This window comes from Rhyacophila brunnea, unplaced genomic scaffold, assembly GCF_057557595.1.
Source record: "Rhyacophila brunnea isolate RB1 unplaced genomic scaffold, BYU_Rbru_1.0 scaffold_21, whole genome shotgun sequence".
Lineage (NCBI taxonomy): Eukaryota > Metazoa > Arthropoda > Insecta > Trichoptera > Rhyacophilidae > Rhyacophila > Rhyacophila brunnea.
The window spans coordinates 30,316,575-30,334,733 of record NW_028232871.1 but is presented as its reverse complement, the minus strand read 5'-3'; the positions used below and the strand labels follow the sequence as shown (position 1 = coordinate 30,334,733).

At 32.7% G+C, this 18,159-nt stretch overlaps 1 protein-coding gene across 1 annotated transcript in view; it reads left to right on the top strand.

The window, feature by feature from the left end:
* Dop2R (dopamine D2-like receptor) overlaps positions 1-18,159 on the top strand; it is a 115,446-nt gene that overhangs the window by 14,405 nt on the left and 82,882 nt on the right. Inside the window, exon 3 of the mRNA XM_085949266.1 lies at positions 5,067-5,319. Coding sequence (XP_085805392.1) covers positions 5,067-5,319 — 253 coding nt within the window. The remainder of the gene's footprint in view (positions 1-5,066; positions 5,320-18,159) is intronic.

Genomic DNA, 18,159 nt, shown 5'->3' with positions numbered 1-18,159 from the left:
AAGAAATGAAAGCTAACATAATTGGCCTAGCCAGTTAGGCATGGAGTAATAAAGCAGTTTGCACAATTCGTTGTAGGAAATGGCATGCTATTAAATTTGGAAAAACTCACATAGGTTTATTTAAATAATTGTTTACAAGTCAATCTATACTTTATGTACTCGTTTACTATCGAGTTTTTGCCACTGGAGTATCTTATAGTATTATAATATAGCTGTAAAAATGTTATGTGCCCTTCCAAGTTAATATTATGTTGATGGTAGTGCAATGTAAAAAACTATTTTACGCGATTCATATTCTGATGTAATCAATTATTGCCAATCCATTACGAGAAGATATTTTTTCACTATCACTACGAAATTTTTTAGAAAGTATTTTTATCAATGTTTGGTGCGTTTTAATAGCTGAAAATTAGTAGTTATTTACCATAAAGGAAATTTAAATAATAAAAATATTTGGTAAAATCAAATCTGTAATAAAATTATTAAAAATTAATCATTGATTTACAAAATAGCCCAACGACTAGCTCTCAGTTATTTGACTATCATATCTTGATAGTACAAAGGCGAGTCCACTCTGAAACTACATCATTCATAACACACTGAAAAGGTCCTCCACCTCCGTTCCTCTTTTTCGCTGGGGTGTATTGTTGAAGTTTTCGGTCAATGTCAGTAAATTCAATGTGAAGTGAAAAGAAGCTCAACTGAGCCGATATACTTTTTGTAAGTATATTGTAATATTTTGTACAGCACACTTTGTGGTTTCTATCAAATTTTTCATGCATTTTTTCGTAATAATATATTATTATTATTAATAATAACCATATATCTACTTGCTTTTTCACGCATGGTGTCTGTTAGTAATTTGAACAATCACAAACATCCAGGCTTTGAGAAAATCACATAAACATATTGTGTCCTCGCCGGGAATCAAGCCAAAGCTCCCAGATGGAAAACCAACACCTTACGCACTGCATCATGAGAGCCGCTTTCCTAATAAGAATTGAATGAACCAATGTCTAGCAATTTAATTTCTCATAAAAAAGTGTGTTAAAATGAACTCTACCTTGCGGTTGCCCATAATACCCCATTTAGAAGAAAAAAAGCAATTTACTCTTAAAGATTCACACGTAGAGCTTGACCAACTTCCGTCCAACTCTCAACTATAAATCAGTGACAGGTTGTTAAAGAGTAGTGTTAAGAAAAAGTTTGGGAATATTGTCACAGAGGAGAAGATATGTCAGAAAGGAAGTCGTTTATTTCACCTCACTTCTATTGTATAGAAAAACTGATATTCTTTTGTATTATATACATTAGTAAAATAATCGAAAAGATGAAGAGCCAAAGGATACAAGTAACAACTGAGTCCTAAATGGCTGTGGTGAAGTTTTTATTTCCGATAAATTTTATTCAAAAATATTAAGAAGGCTTATATCTACTGGTACATACTATTACCGTACACAGATAATATACAAATAAGAGTAATTATTTTACTACTGGGTCAGCAAATGAATGGTCGAGCTTGACTTAACTCAGGGGTTGGCAAGCCGTGGCTTTTTGGCTATTGGCGTGCGGCTCTTTGCCAAATTCCCAATTCACAATTTTTACAAAAACTTTTGCAAAATTCACAATTTTTATTTTATGTCATTGATTGTATACTTATTATATTATATAATGACATTATCGCGACACTTATTTTTCCTCCATGATGGTTGATGGGAAAAGGTAAGATTGTTGTTGTTTCAAATCCGCCCATTGCAAAAGTCGATAAATAAAATTTTTCTCTATTTGATATTAACACGAGCACTTTTGAAATGCAATTTGATTGGTGGATTTAACAAGCAAAGAGCTGTGGAGCTCCAAATTTGTAGGTCTTGCCACCAAAATTTAGGATTTGGAGATACTCGTATAATAATGCAATTCAATTTCACAATACAAGTGGAACGCTCTAAGCTACATAAGATAGAATGGTAGATACTACGATTTTTAATACATGGAATAGCTTTCCTAACTCATAATCGAGTCTACATAACATGTATATGAACAATCATTTTCAAACATGAACAATATAAATAGCATTTAGAAAAGTCATATAACCGATGAGAATTTGGAGTCGCGCCTGAAATTAAAAACTACAAGTTACATACCAAATATACAGACACTCTCCATTGAAATGCAAGGAAGGTCATTTTTCATATTGGTTTTAAGGAATGCATGAATGCATGTATTTCATATTCTGTAAAATTTATATATATAATTTCAATAATAAAAACACATATTTACGTTAGTTTTATTCGGGAAATCTTCTTCACTTAATAAGTAAATAATTATAAAATGTAATTAATTCATTTAAATATACGTATGGATCTCGAATTTTTTTTAACCGTTGTGCCAATCATATTTGGCTACTTTGATCCAAGAGTTTGCCGACTTCTTAGTCTTAACTCAACAAAGTTTCACATGATTTCAATGCTGTTTGTATAAAATTTAATCAATAGAGATTTCTACAAAAGTTTGATAAACCATTCGTGTTTGCATGCATGTTTTCAGTTAAGATGTTATCTTACCCTCAATAACACTAACCTTAGAAAACGATACAACTTTATTCATTCATTCGCCTGTCCTTGATCGACTAATGGAAATAGAAAATATATCAATGAAGATTACCTGTTATTAAGGTCGTCGTTTTTTCCTGCTTATACGTGGTAGAGTAGGTACATATTATTTTAGTTGTGGCTCCCGGACATTTTCGTCAACATGCAACCGGATATACAGCTTCCGTGTGTGAGTAAGGCATGAAAAAACTATTAAAATTATATTGTCTCACTAGCATTCAGATACAAAATATCATTTCTGAAACCGCATAACCCATTCTATATTATATCTTAACAGCCCACATGCTCAGCGTACATCAAAATGGAGCTTTTAAGCTATTTTCAGAGCATAACCCTGGACATTCCTTTAACGTTGTAGATAATCTATTTATATAATTTTGAAGCCTTATTATCATTTATATTTATTTTAAACATTTGATGACTGCATAAAGTATCTTTATTACATACAATAATAATATTTTTTTAAACCTCTCGCTCTAATGTTTTAGAATATAGTAATATTTCAGTACATCCATGTGCAGTGGTGTTAAAAAATTTTATATTTACTAATTTTAAAAGCATGTATAAAAACATTAGTAAAATTTATGTCGACATAATTATAGTAAAATATTTACGATAAAAAATTATATTGATAATCTCTGTGATCCCAAATTTGTCAAGAATTAGGCATTTTATTATTCAAAAAATGGGCAAGATTTACACATTTAAAGATAATTCTAAAGATAATTTTAAAGATACTGATTATAAGCTATGTTTTTAATCATTCAAATGTGATAAACATTCTAAGAATATTGTTTGCTTTATAATAATTATTGACGTAAGAATAAAGTAGTATTTTTTTGAAATACGCCATTTCTATTGGCATTTCCTAGTGGCTTAGCTACAACATATGGCCGTAGCCATAAATTGACAAACGATAAATGATGTAGGGAGTAAGATCATGGTAATGCGCGTGTTTGAACATGTACCGTTTTAAAAAAAAAATCGGTTAGATACATTAGGTACATGAACGTACTGAAATATGACTATATTATTCTTAAACATTAGAGCGAGAAGTTTAAAAGAATACTATTTTATGTAATAAAAACACTTTATGCAGCCATTAAATGTTAAAAATAAATATAAAGGATAATAAGGCTTCAAAATTATATAAATAGATTACCTACAACGTTTAAGAAATGTCCAGAATCATGCTTTGAAATTAGCATAAATCTCCATTTTGACCTACGCGGCGCACGTCCACCCTTAATACCTAAATTAATAATAATATCATAAATGTCTACTGGAGGTGGTGAATTTAGTAATAAATGTAATAAAATCTTCGTGTACTACGTGAATCTGATATACCTACATAATTATTATGACAGTGACTACTTTTTTGACAAATTCGTAGGTGCTTTTAGACATATTAATTAAAATCGGTGAAGCTATTTTGAATATAATATTGAAATGCAACTTAGGTAGGTATGTCCATTTTTAAAATCAGATATCATTTGAAGATTATATTATTATTATTATAATACGTATTAAGTCTTACACATAGGTAACAACTTTGATAGTAACGTACTGATTTTGATTTTTAAATGTCATATACAAATATAGATACTCTATCGCTGTTTTTTCCAATATTATAAAATGGTAGTACAATATTATTTATATCGTCGATGTATCTATATGTCAATTTTTGGTTGCTAATTCTATCAGCATATCTTACAAAACAAATATTGTCGACATTCCTAACAGGTATTCTCGGTATTTTTCTTTTCTTTTCTTTTCTTTTCTTTTCTTTTCTTTTCTTTTCTTTTCTTTTCTTTTCTTTTCTTTTCTTTTCTTTTCTTTTCTTTTCTTTTCTTTTCTTTTCTTTTCTTTTCTTTTCTTTTCTTTTCTTTTCTTTTCTTTTCTTTTCTTTTCTTTTCTTTTCTTTTCTTTTCTTTTCTTTTCTTTTCTTTTCTTTTCGTTTCTTTTCTTTTCTTTTCTTTACTTTACTTTACTTCTCTTCTCTTCTCCACTTCACCACTTTTTTCTAGATTTTTTCGTATTTGTATGTTTCTGAGGTTTGTGTAGGTGATGTTATTTCTATAATAAAGAATCAATCATTCTTAAACGATGCGTATATTCAATATTGAATAACGTCAATTATAAATATGTGGCTAGCGCCCAGACGTCTTTTATAATTAATAAGTAAGTAATTCCATTTACCTTAATTGATACAAAGCAGATTGCCTATTATTGATTGGTGGAACTCAAAGTACCTCAGTTTAAGTGTAAATATAAGAAACAATTTAGATGAATCATAGACGGATAGCTTACAGCCAAAACACTCACCCTTAAAGTGAAAAGTCGTTAGTGTGACTCCAACTTTTTATATAGAATTTTTCCCCATATTATGTATGCTTATGAGATTTTTCAAAATTATGTTATTTCTAAAATATTTATTTTCTCTTCCTCTTCCAGATATATAGCAGTTACCCAACCGATCAAGTATGCAAAGCACAAAAACAACCGGCGGGTCTGGTTGACAATCGTACTTGTGTGGGTCATCAGCGCGGCGATAGGCTCGCCCATCGTGCTTGGACTGAACAACACACCCGAACGTGTCCCCGACCTGTGCTTGTTCTACAACAGTGACTTTATTATATACAGCTCGCTCAGTTCGTTCTACATACCCTGCATCATCATGGTTTTCCTGTACTACAATATTTTTAAGGTAAGAATATGTACTACAACTATGTCTTTTATTCAACGAATGTTTCACAAGGTTTAAAAATGTATTGACGTGTAAATTAAACTACAATAACTGTGTACACCCAAAAATGCTCTCAATGCTGTCAATCTCATTTATAAGTGTTTGATATTGTTGCGTGCATATTTTATGTGCTTCGCGAAATAGTATAGGACAGGGTTGGCGAACCTTTTTACGTGCGCGTGCCAAAATTTCCCAAATATTATGTTTTGACTGTCTGCCATGCCGAACAGTTTTTCATATGAAAAATAGTTCTAATAATTTTATTAAAGAAGTTCAAATAATATAACTATCGAGTTCTTAAGTATTGCGGTATTACTTAGTTTGGTTTTTTACTCACAAATTGACGAAAGAATTGCTCCGATTAGACGAGGCATACTCTCGCTACAGTGGTCTCAAACATTATAAAATAATTGTAAATCGGTCAAAATCAGAGGTTTACGGCGCGGCTTCCCCCACCGCCTGATGAGGTTAATGCGATAATATTATGTGTATCGCATAAAACCTTAGGACTGACCTATGCAATTTAAATTAAATGTAATTCTTATTCTTGAAAAGTATCTGCCTGGTATTTTTTATACAATGCCATCTGTCATTTATTTTATGCTTGAATTTCGTCGTTTACATTTGCGCATCGATTGGTAAATATTATTAATAATCGAAAAATCACTCATGGTAGTATCGTCATTATTTTGTAATATTATATAATATAAAATAAATATGCACATTTAATTATTAATAAAATAAAAGATTAGTTTATCATTTATGATTATTTGTGTACCAATCACTATTAAGAATAATAAAAAGGTACTTAAAACCAACCAATAAAAATATTTTGATATATTCTCAAATTAGTGTATTACTCAATATTACTTCAAGAATGTATCAGTAGGACCTATTGCCATTTCGACGCTATAGGATTGGTTTCCCGAATATCCGTTTTTGTCGAAATCGACCTTTTAATGCAGAATGTTTTTTTGTATCTAATTGGACTAGAATCATCCCTTTCTTTAAATTACTTTGTAATTATAATGAATACATCGTTCATATGCTGTACAAATAACAATTTAAATATCTCCATGTATTTAAATATAGGATTATGAAATTTGTTTTTCGTCTCCTGAACATTTGGTCTATTCGGGAAACCAATCCTACAGCGAAGATTTAGCACAACTGTATGTATGTAGAACAAATCAGTTTTAAACTCAATTATTGCAGATGTTTGAGTACAACAGTTATAAAGTTTGAAGGAATAGTTCGATAGGGTAGTTTCCAGAAGGTTGCCAAATACAAACAGACTGATGCAATTTATACTAGTGGTGCGGTATTTCAAGAGACATGAATATTAATCAATTTATTATAATCAAACTTATCGAATTAGACATGACACTGTAGGATTTTGGATATTAAACAATATAATAGTATTCCTTTGCTATTAACCGTATCCATTATGTTATATTAAGTTATATTGTAGTATACAGTGACACAAACAAAGATATCATAGAGAAATCCAGCACTCTGAAATACTGGAATCATTATTGAGTTGACTCATAGAGATATGCGCAGTGTTGACTACAAGACATAGCATAAAAATGTATTTAGTTTAAGTTGTTGTTATGATGCTATAAAACATGTAGATTTTTAGATAGTAATAAGTAAGAATAACATAGTCTGGGAAAATAATTTGTCGGACTCATATAAAATTCGGAGCAATTTTAGGATGCAGATGGGCACACCTTAGGGGGGGACATCTTAGACTACAGGTATAGAAAAATAGACTCTCCTCATTATATAGCAGCGATTTCCAAACTGGGAGGTGCGGAGTGTTGCAAAGGGAGGCATGAAAGATTTAACGTAGCCACAGATTTGCAGTTTGCAAATGTATAGTTTATAAAACGGCCGCTAGTTATATACACATAAACTCCATAAAAAAACAATCACATAAAAGTTTGTTTGCAAACCTGTCTGAAAATATGGAGACTAATTTTATAATACCTCACTTCTATACTATTGTGAAGCGCGGTGCTATCTCGTGAAAAAATGAAATAAAAAGGTCAAATCATAATGTTGAAATTTGAGGCAAATTTGTTTAAGAACGATAATTTTGTTGTTAAACTTGTCTATTTAGTTGAAATTAAAAAAAAATGAGTGAATAAATCAATTCAAGGACCACTAATGCATTCACTGATTTAAAAAGACTAAGTGAAGGCATTCATAAAAAATTGGAACTTTAAATTTTAAAAATTGTTTTCACTTTTAAACAATTTCTGCGCCAGATATATTGAAGCAAACAAAAATCTATTTACTGAGTTCTTAGTTAGCTTGCTGATGCACTTTTCATATTATTTTATTAATAGTAAAAAGAGTCGCCTGCGACGCTGCTTTGTTTCAGGGGTATTGAATATTTTAAATATGTACTTGTGCGTTGCAATTTGATGTGATACCTGTATGATGATTGATATACTTAAATGATAGCTCCCGTGTATAATTTTGGAAACTGGAAAGAATTGACTACTATTAAAATTTATTGTGCCAACAAACAAGAACATTCATCGCATGAAAAACAAATTAATTTAAAAATGAACAACATAATATGTGGTGAAACCTTGTTTATTTTATAATTTTTTTTTTTTTCATTTCTATATTTGTACATTGTTGACTATTTAAAAAGGTGTCTGTATTATTTAATGAAATAAAAGGGGGGGAGGCGCTAAGATTAGATTTTTTTATATGGGAGGCGTAGTAAAATAAAAGTTTGGAAACCACTGTTCTACAGTCACATTTTTTTGCTCAAACTTTTTTTCTATAAAGAAAAAAACGACCTTCTTATCCATATGTTCAACATGTTGGCTGTATTTTCCGATGTGTTAAAGAATAATTACAATATTATAATATATTAAATACAATATTTAAAAACACACTGCTTCTTTCTGCAACTTCCGATGTTACCAATATGTCCCCAAAGGACCCAGCAAAACGATATTAGCAAATTCATCTAAAATTCACTAGTCCCCTTTAGGTTTTATAGTATGCATTATTTGGTAACAATGTAATTTAAAGTATTTTTGGATCATTCAAATTATAAATTGAATACACCAGACGTTGTTATTATAAAGACAAGGAACATGATACTGAATATAGGAAAAACATATTCCTCTTAGTCACTGGAATTGAACTGAGTAATTACTTTCTTCGCATTTTTATGCACAGTTTACTGGTTCTGCTTACAATTTAAAAAAATCTTTATTAACGTGACTTAAAACTATTGTATGTAACATAATATTGATAAAACTATCTGAGCTAATCCGGTGCGGTTTGACCTACTGCACTACTGATCGGCACTATACTGTATAAATTCTACAGTGTTACCATAGGAAAAAGCGATTTGTGGTATTGTTTGCCACAATGCATGTTTTAATGCTAGTAGACAATAACAATATAGCTGCGAATCGTTTTATTCATACCCATAGCACTGCTGAGGAATGATAAATGTGATTTCTGAGTCAGTAACTTCACTCGAAACATTTTATTTATTATATTTTAGTCAGAAAATATACGCTGATATATAATATTATGTTATTTTTGGATTGAGATAACGAGGAAAAATATTTCTCGGTGAAAATTTTTTCCTTAAATTTAATATAAGTACTTGAATCAAGCTAAAATTTTACTTTAGTATGTGAGAAACGTTACTAAAATGTATTTGAATCTTGAGCATGTAAACACGATATGCTTATGTCAAGATCGATCAACGAAGATGACATGCTAGTAAGCACACACAAATCACCTAATAATCTGTCAACGTCTCAGCATTTTTTTTTTTAAATCAGTGAAAATCTTCAAACGACTCGTAACAGTGTGTAGTAAGATTGGCTGGCCTTAAGAGGGTACATGAGTGAAACACAAAAATTTGCAAGTTTTTGAGACACTTGTTTTTATAACTAACATGGTATGAATAAACCACTGTATTGAGTAATATCTATATTTATTCAAAGTGGTGCCATGTTTTTTAACATACCTACGTATAGTTTCAATTGAATGAATGAATGAATGAACTAAGACAAAATTAAAAATATGCTATTCTAACCAATCAGTAACCTGTTAGTTGATTAATCTAATTAATGTAATTTATAACAGTTTCCATAGCAATTACATAGCAAAAACAAAATAATTATATAATAAGGAAATACTGTTTAGTGTTACCACAAATCAGACTACATTATATTTTTAGTTTACTTGTAATACGTTTTAACACTAATAACTGAGTGTGCATAGTGAATCAATCAAATCAAGCGTTAACACGATCGGTTTGGTAGCTGAATCGTTCCGTGTAATTACTGTTAAAAGTCACAGATTATTCATGACGATCAGCGTGAATCGTTGAATCTGGTCTGGTCTGAGAATCTGCTGGCCTAAACTAATTATTATATTTGAAATTAACCATGTTTTACAAATCACAAGGTTTAAAAATGTAACATTATAATTATTGAACATATTACATAATTTTGAAAACACTCCTGAGAAAATATATTATAACCAATAAAACAAATCTTTTTGAAAAAAGTAAGATACCCCGCAGGCTTTGAAAAGCACTTCAGTGAGTATTAAAAGCTAATAGTTAAAATTTGTCGCAATTAAGTATGACTGCTTTAGCAGGTCTATGTGCGTGGGCGCGATGCCCGAGAGATGCAGGTTCGATTCCTTTTATTCCGATTCCTTACTTTTTTTAAAAAGATTTTTCTATTGGTTATAATTATTATAATATATTTTCTCAGAAGTGTTTGATTTTAAGAACTGTAAATATTAAAAATATACTCACCTCAATCCAATAATAATATGAGGATCTTGTAAGAAGATCCACTTAACCCTCAAAAGCTTGTTCTGAGATATTCAGTGTTAAACATTTCGAAACATTTTCTTTCTATTATAGGATATGTTTACATATGTATGCTTTTGATATAATATTTTGACATTATTCAGCTACTTACGTAATAAATTTTTTTTTCATAACTTAGTAAAGAAAATATAGCCTTGTAAATGACCCAAGGTCTTAAGTTGTTATTCCACACAGCAGGGTACAAATTATAGAAATGTGTTTTTTTAAATAGATAGAGGAACAAAATGATAAATTATGTATAGGAAATGGTAATAAATTTAACTAAAAAGTGTTTTAAAGAATAATTCTATTTAATCGGACTTAAAAAAACATAAGTTACATTTTAAAAAGTATTTATTCGTTTTTGAGAAAACAGAAAGTTGTATAAAGAGGAATGTTGTCTATTTTTCCCGGATTTTGTAGCATTACATTTCTTTATTAGTTCTATTGTATCAATAAGTGCCAAAAGAGCAGTATCTTGGACATTTTTATTACCAATGCTCCAAAGATTATCAAAAAACTTTTTTTGAACTACACATCCAATTTTATCCAAGCACTGTTTTGGACAGCACTTTTGGACACAAACAAAAGATTTTCCATTTTCCAGGACTTGCTGTAATGTTACACCAGAATTCTTTTTTTACTTAGCTACTTCCTTCTTCCAATTTTCTTTACACTTTTTACGTTACACTCCAAGATTTTTTGACACGACATTGTCACTATCAGATGCATCCGAGATTGTTTCATTTTGTGTACGATCGTCACTCTGAATGATCATTATGTGAATAATTAATCATAATTACATGTCTTGCTGTCTTCTACTACTTGTTGATATTATATGATGTCTGTTTATGGTTAAAAAACGAAAATATATGTTAAAAGAGCAATTACAACAAATGTATCTGACAGATAAAAGTGAGGTTACGATACCACTTAAATGGCCGCAAAATCTTAGATGGAAGAACAACTTGTGAGGTGTCCCAACTTAAATCAATATAACGAGCTCTATTGACCAAATACAGAAATAATTTTTTAGAGCTAATAGCCAGGTTATAAACCTTGCTAAATACAACGAGACCCGAAAAACCACTTAAGGTGATTTAAGTGGTTCTTTTTTCAAGGTATTCAATTATGTATAGCTAGAATACTAAAAATATCTTGATTAAATCTTCTTTGTGAAGACCATGACTTCGGTAGCTTGATGACATACATAATATACCGTCGAATGTAAGTAGTTACCGAGTACAGAAGGAGAGTAGTTGATCAGCTAGACAGAGGAGTCTAAGGCATTGAAGATCTAACGTGGGCTGTAGAGCCAAAGAAAAGAAATTTTCTATAAATCATAAGACATATATTTAAAGTTATATTTTAAATCATCTATGGTATGTATAATGAGATTTTACATTGTTTATCTTTCTATAAAAGTGAATCTACCGTAACTGCAAATAAGAGACTTTTATAAAACGATTTTCCATTTTTTTCGCATACCATTTTCAGCCAGCTTACTTTGCTAAACAAAGCTTCAAAAAATTTTGCCGCCATTTTTGACGCAAAACACCAATATCTAACGAAAGTCTATGAAATTATCCGCGATTACATCCAAGTGGCAGGAAAATCTCATCTTGCCTTTATGAGCGTATGTTAATTCGGTTCACCTACTTTGGAAGGCTGCTTCGTAAATTGGCCTAAGCCCACCCATATACGAGCCGTTATATGGAAACGTTTACTTTATGCACAAAATTTAGAAAAGAGTAGAATGGGGCGCCGCCCTAGGGGACGATTTTAGAGTTTGCATTTTTTTGTTGTCAACTCTAGTGCACCCTAATTCATTAAGACTAGAGCCTTATTTCATAACATGGTTCGGTGATTATTCCGCATAAGAAAATTTCATACATAGAGATTACGCGCTTTTGGTTTATAAATGTTACTACTTACAAACACATAAAATGACAAACACTAGATAAGAATCATTTAAAAACGATTTCTGTAATATCAAGTGCATAAATCTTCACGACTTCAAAAAACAAACTTTATACAAATACAAATTATTGTTGTAAGGGATGGTGAGATAAGTCGATTTTAATATGTTAAAAATGCCAACAACTTTTTACTTTTATTTGCCACCATCTTGGACACATAAGTTATTAATACCTGCCATAGTAATTTCTCAATATATACTATTTTGAACGCAATTTTTAATTTAATTGAACATAAAATAATTTATTATTATTATAATATATCGTGTCAAGTGGGGTTACCGCTAAAAGTTGGTAAGTCTCAAAATCACGTTATGGAGTGATTGCAATTTGAAGTTACATCTCCTCTAAAATCAGGCATATTGCTAATTTCTTTGTGGTTTTTGTGCATGTTCTCTCCGGATGACCTTGATTTTTTTATAGCATACCTATAGACACATAAACCGTTGTTAACTCTAAACACATAAATTATCGACTTACCAACTTTTATTTCGTATATTTTTTGAAGTAAGTATAAAAACAAGTTAATCTTGACATCTGTTAATTAATACTAACACAAATCACTTCATTTAAAATCGGTAATTTAGTGATTTGAGTATACAATAATAGATTTGTTATTTATGTCGCTAAAGGAAAATCATATACCTACTAAGAAAAATTTGTCACCCGATGGCAGGAATAGTGCAATAATTGGTAGCGTGCGCGATTGATATTCAAAACGTTTTTGGATATATGTTTGTATTGTGAACTATTTTTATTATTCTTCTTATCTGTATTTTTTATTACGTTTAACGAGTAAATCATAATTATTTTTCGTAACAAATCAACGGGATTGACTTTCCCGAGAATTTTGGTGTATAATGCAAAACAAAGTTTCAAAAGGGTAGTTTTAAACTATTTCACCACACAGATACATAATAACGATATATAATAATTAGGAAGATTTAAGTTACTTTAGTGATTGACATACTAGTAATTTACAAGCTTTTTTATATCTATCTTTAAAATCTTACTCTGTACGGTAAGTTTCTCCCAGAAACCCTGGAAGACTGAAAAGTCAAAAACTTTTCGAAAATTTTCCGCGCAACTAATCTGAAAAGCATATTTTGCCGTTGGGCGAATCGCGCTCGCCCGCCTGGCAGCTCACAAACTTTTTGGCTCGACTCCATTTAAGCTCCAAAAGCAATTTGTAAGTTTTTTTTATTTTATTTGACGAAACGGATTCGTGCGTTTAAAAAACTTTTTATTGTTTAAAAAATTCGCCGAAGCCTATTTCAACAACGATTTTTTTTTTCTAAAAATGTTGGCAACAGAAAGTTTACGATATTTCTATGGTTTGCGTTAATTCAATGTGTGGTATACATACAAACTATGTCGCCGTAAGTTTCTTACTCTCCTTACATTTTGTTTGATAAAATTTCAAAAGATCGCTTCGTTGAAATTCATTGAATATTTATTTAAAAAGAAATTCTTATTTTACCGAGAATTAAGAAGTTTTAATTACAGCGCCTTCGTATAATCTTGCAGTATCATTTTAGTATTGAACGAATATTACAGTTGGAAAACATATTTCTTGGCTTTTTTAGTGTTTGTATATCAAAATCCAGTTCTATATCTTTTTGCGATATCGAAGCTATTCTATTCATTCATCTAAAATCCTCAACTCATAAACGCTATTTCTAGTTTAGCGTCCATAATGACATAAATGTCCAAAAAGCCATGTTTGTAGAAGTTTTTCGATCGCATCATAAGCACATTATAATAAAAATGTAAAAAAACGTGTAAATTCAGTTGTAATATTATACTCTAATTAGTTTTTAAAGAGCAACCACCCGTATTTGTATTTTTTTAAACTTACTTATAGTAATTAAAAATTAATCACGAGAAAACCCGCGTTACGTCATTGTATCAATTGATTCGTATTTCATCAGTCATAGCCTATCGCAGAAATGAGAGAAAGAGAAGAATTGAATCCCCGCGCTTTAAAGTGGGCCATCATTTTCCACTACCGTTATGCGGTAGACTCTTTGTATAGTATAAAATAGTTTGATAAAAGTGCAATTAATGAATAAAAGAAAATCAATACTACGTAATAATCAGTATTTTTTTGTGACGATAAGAGAAATTTTATCTTATTTAATTTGTAACACTTCAATATCCTCAATAAAATTTAATATAATATATTAAATTATTCAAGTTGAAGACTGATAACATAAGAGAGTATAGAAGATCACTGCCAGCTTTGATACTGAATAGTAGATGAAAACCTATGCCTGATTTATGTAGTAGAAAAGGATTGTAAGGACATAACATCACACAGTATCAGGTCTAGATTGAGATTGTCAATTGCAATGGATCTCATTTTGAAAAAAAAAACAGTTATAACTATCTACCTGATTTTTCAATGATATTCTACCATACTTTTATAGTCAATTAAAATGACGAATGCGTCAATTGCTAATTGAGGTTACATGTAAGTTGTACGTATGCAGTTCATCGTGGGACACTTTTTCTTGCGCCGCAGTACGTGAAACATGAGTTCGTATAACATTTTATCAAATGACGAGTTCTTCGTTGAACATTTCACCGTGGAATACATGTGTACGTATCTTACAAAATGCGGCGATAGTTTGCAAATAGTATTGTTCCAATTAGATTAACCCTCACTTAACCCCCGGTGGCCGCGCGGCTTAAGCGTTGGACTATAACGCCGTGGGTCCCAGGTTCGAATCCTGGGTCTGGCGTACACATATTTTTTTTCAATTAGTGTGTGAGTCAGGGTATGGACCTAATAAGTTGAGCAAGTGGCTGACATCCATTTCTCGTAAAAACAAAATCTGTTAATACAAACCTCTACTCTGTGGAGGCCCATATGATCCTATTAGGATCGGACATGGTTGGATAACCTAACCTAACCTAATAAAGTCATCTCCACATATTGTAGCATACGTACAAATATACTCCACGGTGAAACGTTCAACGAAGAACTCGTCATTTTATTAAATGTTATACGAACTCATGTTTCACGTACTGCGGCGCATGAATAAGTGTCCTGCAGTGAACTGTTTACGTACAAATTTTCGGATACGGCCAATTAAGGCTGGCAACAGTATGCAATTTTATAGAGAAAGCCAAGCTAGAGATGTGCTGGACATGTCGCTCGGAAAATTGACGACAGCCACTAGTCAAATGCAGTCATACAGTGTTACCTAAAAAGCACTGTGATCACGGGGCTCAAAGGATATACGTGCAATAATTAATCAACCCCAGCTGATAACGATGCCGAGATTTGGGTTTCGGATATATTGCAGTTTTGATCGCAATCCCGGATTGAAGGTGGATTTACCGGACTGATGACGTTTATTTGAGGAAGCCAGGGTCCATCTTGATCTATGTTAATTAATATATAACCGTCAAAGGCTGACTATGGCCTCAATGATGTATACCGATGCCAATAGGTATACTTCTAAAAAATGTTGAGACGCCACTCTCCAAGAAAGTCAGCAAATCCTATCTCTAGCCTCCGCGTGGCGTCCCCCGGGCAATGCAGATAATGTGCTGTATAACGCAACATAATATCTGTAGCCAATAGAGAAGGGTGCAAGGCGAAACTCTGGCGCCTTAAAACGAGAGACCTTTGGCTACGGGAAGGATCACCCAGACAGAAAAACCACACACCAACCCGTCTGGACAGCGTGGTGTGTTATGTCCAAAACCTTCATATGAAAACAAAAACTTCTAGAACCCGGCCCTCATTCTCCAGAGGCCAACCTGATACTGATCACGGCAGCGATCAGCGAAGGAAGGCAGAGGGTGCTAAAAATCCCCGGAGACCCGGAAAAGGCTGCCAACAGATGACCATTGCTACATATAACGCAAGAACATTGTCCAGCGATGCCAAACTTGTAGAGTTTCAAGAAGAGCTCCGGAATATCCACTGGGATGTTGTCGGACTCAGCGAAGTAAGGCGTAAAGGTGAGAGTATTATTACTTTACAAAGCGGACATGTGCTGTACTCCAAAGGAACCGATGAAGGACGCACGAGCGGTGTTGGATTTGTTGTCAACAAAGCCTGGAGGGACCGCATAGTCGAGTTCAACTGCATTTCTGACAGGGTCGCAAGCGTGATACTTAAAATCAATGCTAGGTACCGCATTCAGATTTTGCAAGTATATGCTCCAACACAGAGCTATCCTGATGAAAAAGTGGAAGAGTTTTACGAGGAAATAACATCCTTGAAAAATAAAAGTAAATGCCACTTCAACATCATAATGGGAGATTTCAATGCACGTATTGGATCATACCAAAGAGATGACGTAGCGGTCGGACATTTCGGACATGGCTCAAGGGATGGTAGAGGGGACATGCTTGTGGAGTTTGCTGAAACCAACAATCTTCACATCATGAATTCCTTTTTTCAACATAAACCTACACGTAAATGGACGTGGAGAAGCCCGACAAGAAGGACCAGCAAAATCGATTACATCCTCACTGACAGAAAATATACATTTTTAAACTGTAAAGTGATCAATCAGTTTAACACCGGCAGTGATCACCGGATGGTGAGATGTAAGATAAGATTGAACGTCAAATCAGAAAGATCCAAACTGCAGAAGAAGTCAAATGCCCGCGTATACCTGCAGAACAATACTGAATTCCAAAATGAACTCAAAAATGCACTATCGGCTTTCTTAGATGAGAACGAAACCGTTTCCCTATCCAACGCGGAGGATATAACGAATATTATTCTACAATGTGCAGAAAAAACAGGCGTAAAAAGCTCAGAAGTTACACCTTCCACCAAGCTTTCGAAGGCAACATTGAATCTTATGGAGCAGAGAAGGAAAACCAAGAGCGATAGACAGGCGCAAAACGATATGGAGTTTTCATCACTTTGCAAAACCCTCCGAAGGAAGATTAGAGAAGACCTTCGTAAATTCAATGTAAACCTCATACAAGCAATTGTGAAAGCAGGCAGAAGTTTAAACAAAAACAAGCAATGCTTGTCGATAGGAAAACGTCAAATCACAGCACTAAAAGCAAAAGATGGTTCTATCGTCAGAAATTGGGAACACTTGTTAAGCCGAGTTGAAGAGTTCTACAGCGATCTCTACAGTGATGACACTGACAATACGACTATAGACTTAGATCTTCAGAGAAATGGAAATTCGGAAGACCATACTCCCGAAATTACATCCTGGGAAGTAACCCATGCTTTAAATTACATGAAAAGTGGGAAAGCCCCCGGGAAAGACGGTTTAACGATAGATATCCTCAAAAAAGCAGGAAAGGATGCAAATGAAGTACTTGCACAATTGTTCACAGCCTGCATATGCAAAGAGGATGTCCCAGAGGTATGGAAAAATGCCAGCATTGTCATTCTTCACAAAAAAGGTGACAGAGAAGACCTAGCAAATTATCGTCCAATAAGTCTACTCCCTATTCTCTACAAGACGTTCACAAAAATTCTCTCAAACCGTCTGCAAAATGTACTAGACGAGAACCAACCGAGAGAACAAGCCGGATTTAGAGGAGGATACAGCACTATGGACCATATCCAAGTCGTCAGAGAAATCATAGAGCGGTACCAGGAATACAAACTGCCACTATGCATGGGTTTTATAGACTATGAGAAGGCGTTTGATTCGATAAAGAAATGTTCAATACTCGACGCACTCAGAAAACAAGGAATCCCTGGACGCTATATAAATATTTTCAATAATATATACAGTAGCGCAACAGCATCTGTAAATCTCCATAAACCATCGCGCAGATTTCCTATCAGCAAAGGAGTCCGACAAGGTGATACAATCTCACCTAAACTATTTACAGCTACCCTTGAAGACTTATTCAGGCAACTTGACTGGAATGACAAAGGGATCCCCATAAATGGAGAATACCTGAGTCATCTGCGCTTTGCCGATGACATAGTAATTTTCTCGCAAGACTCAG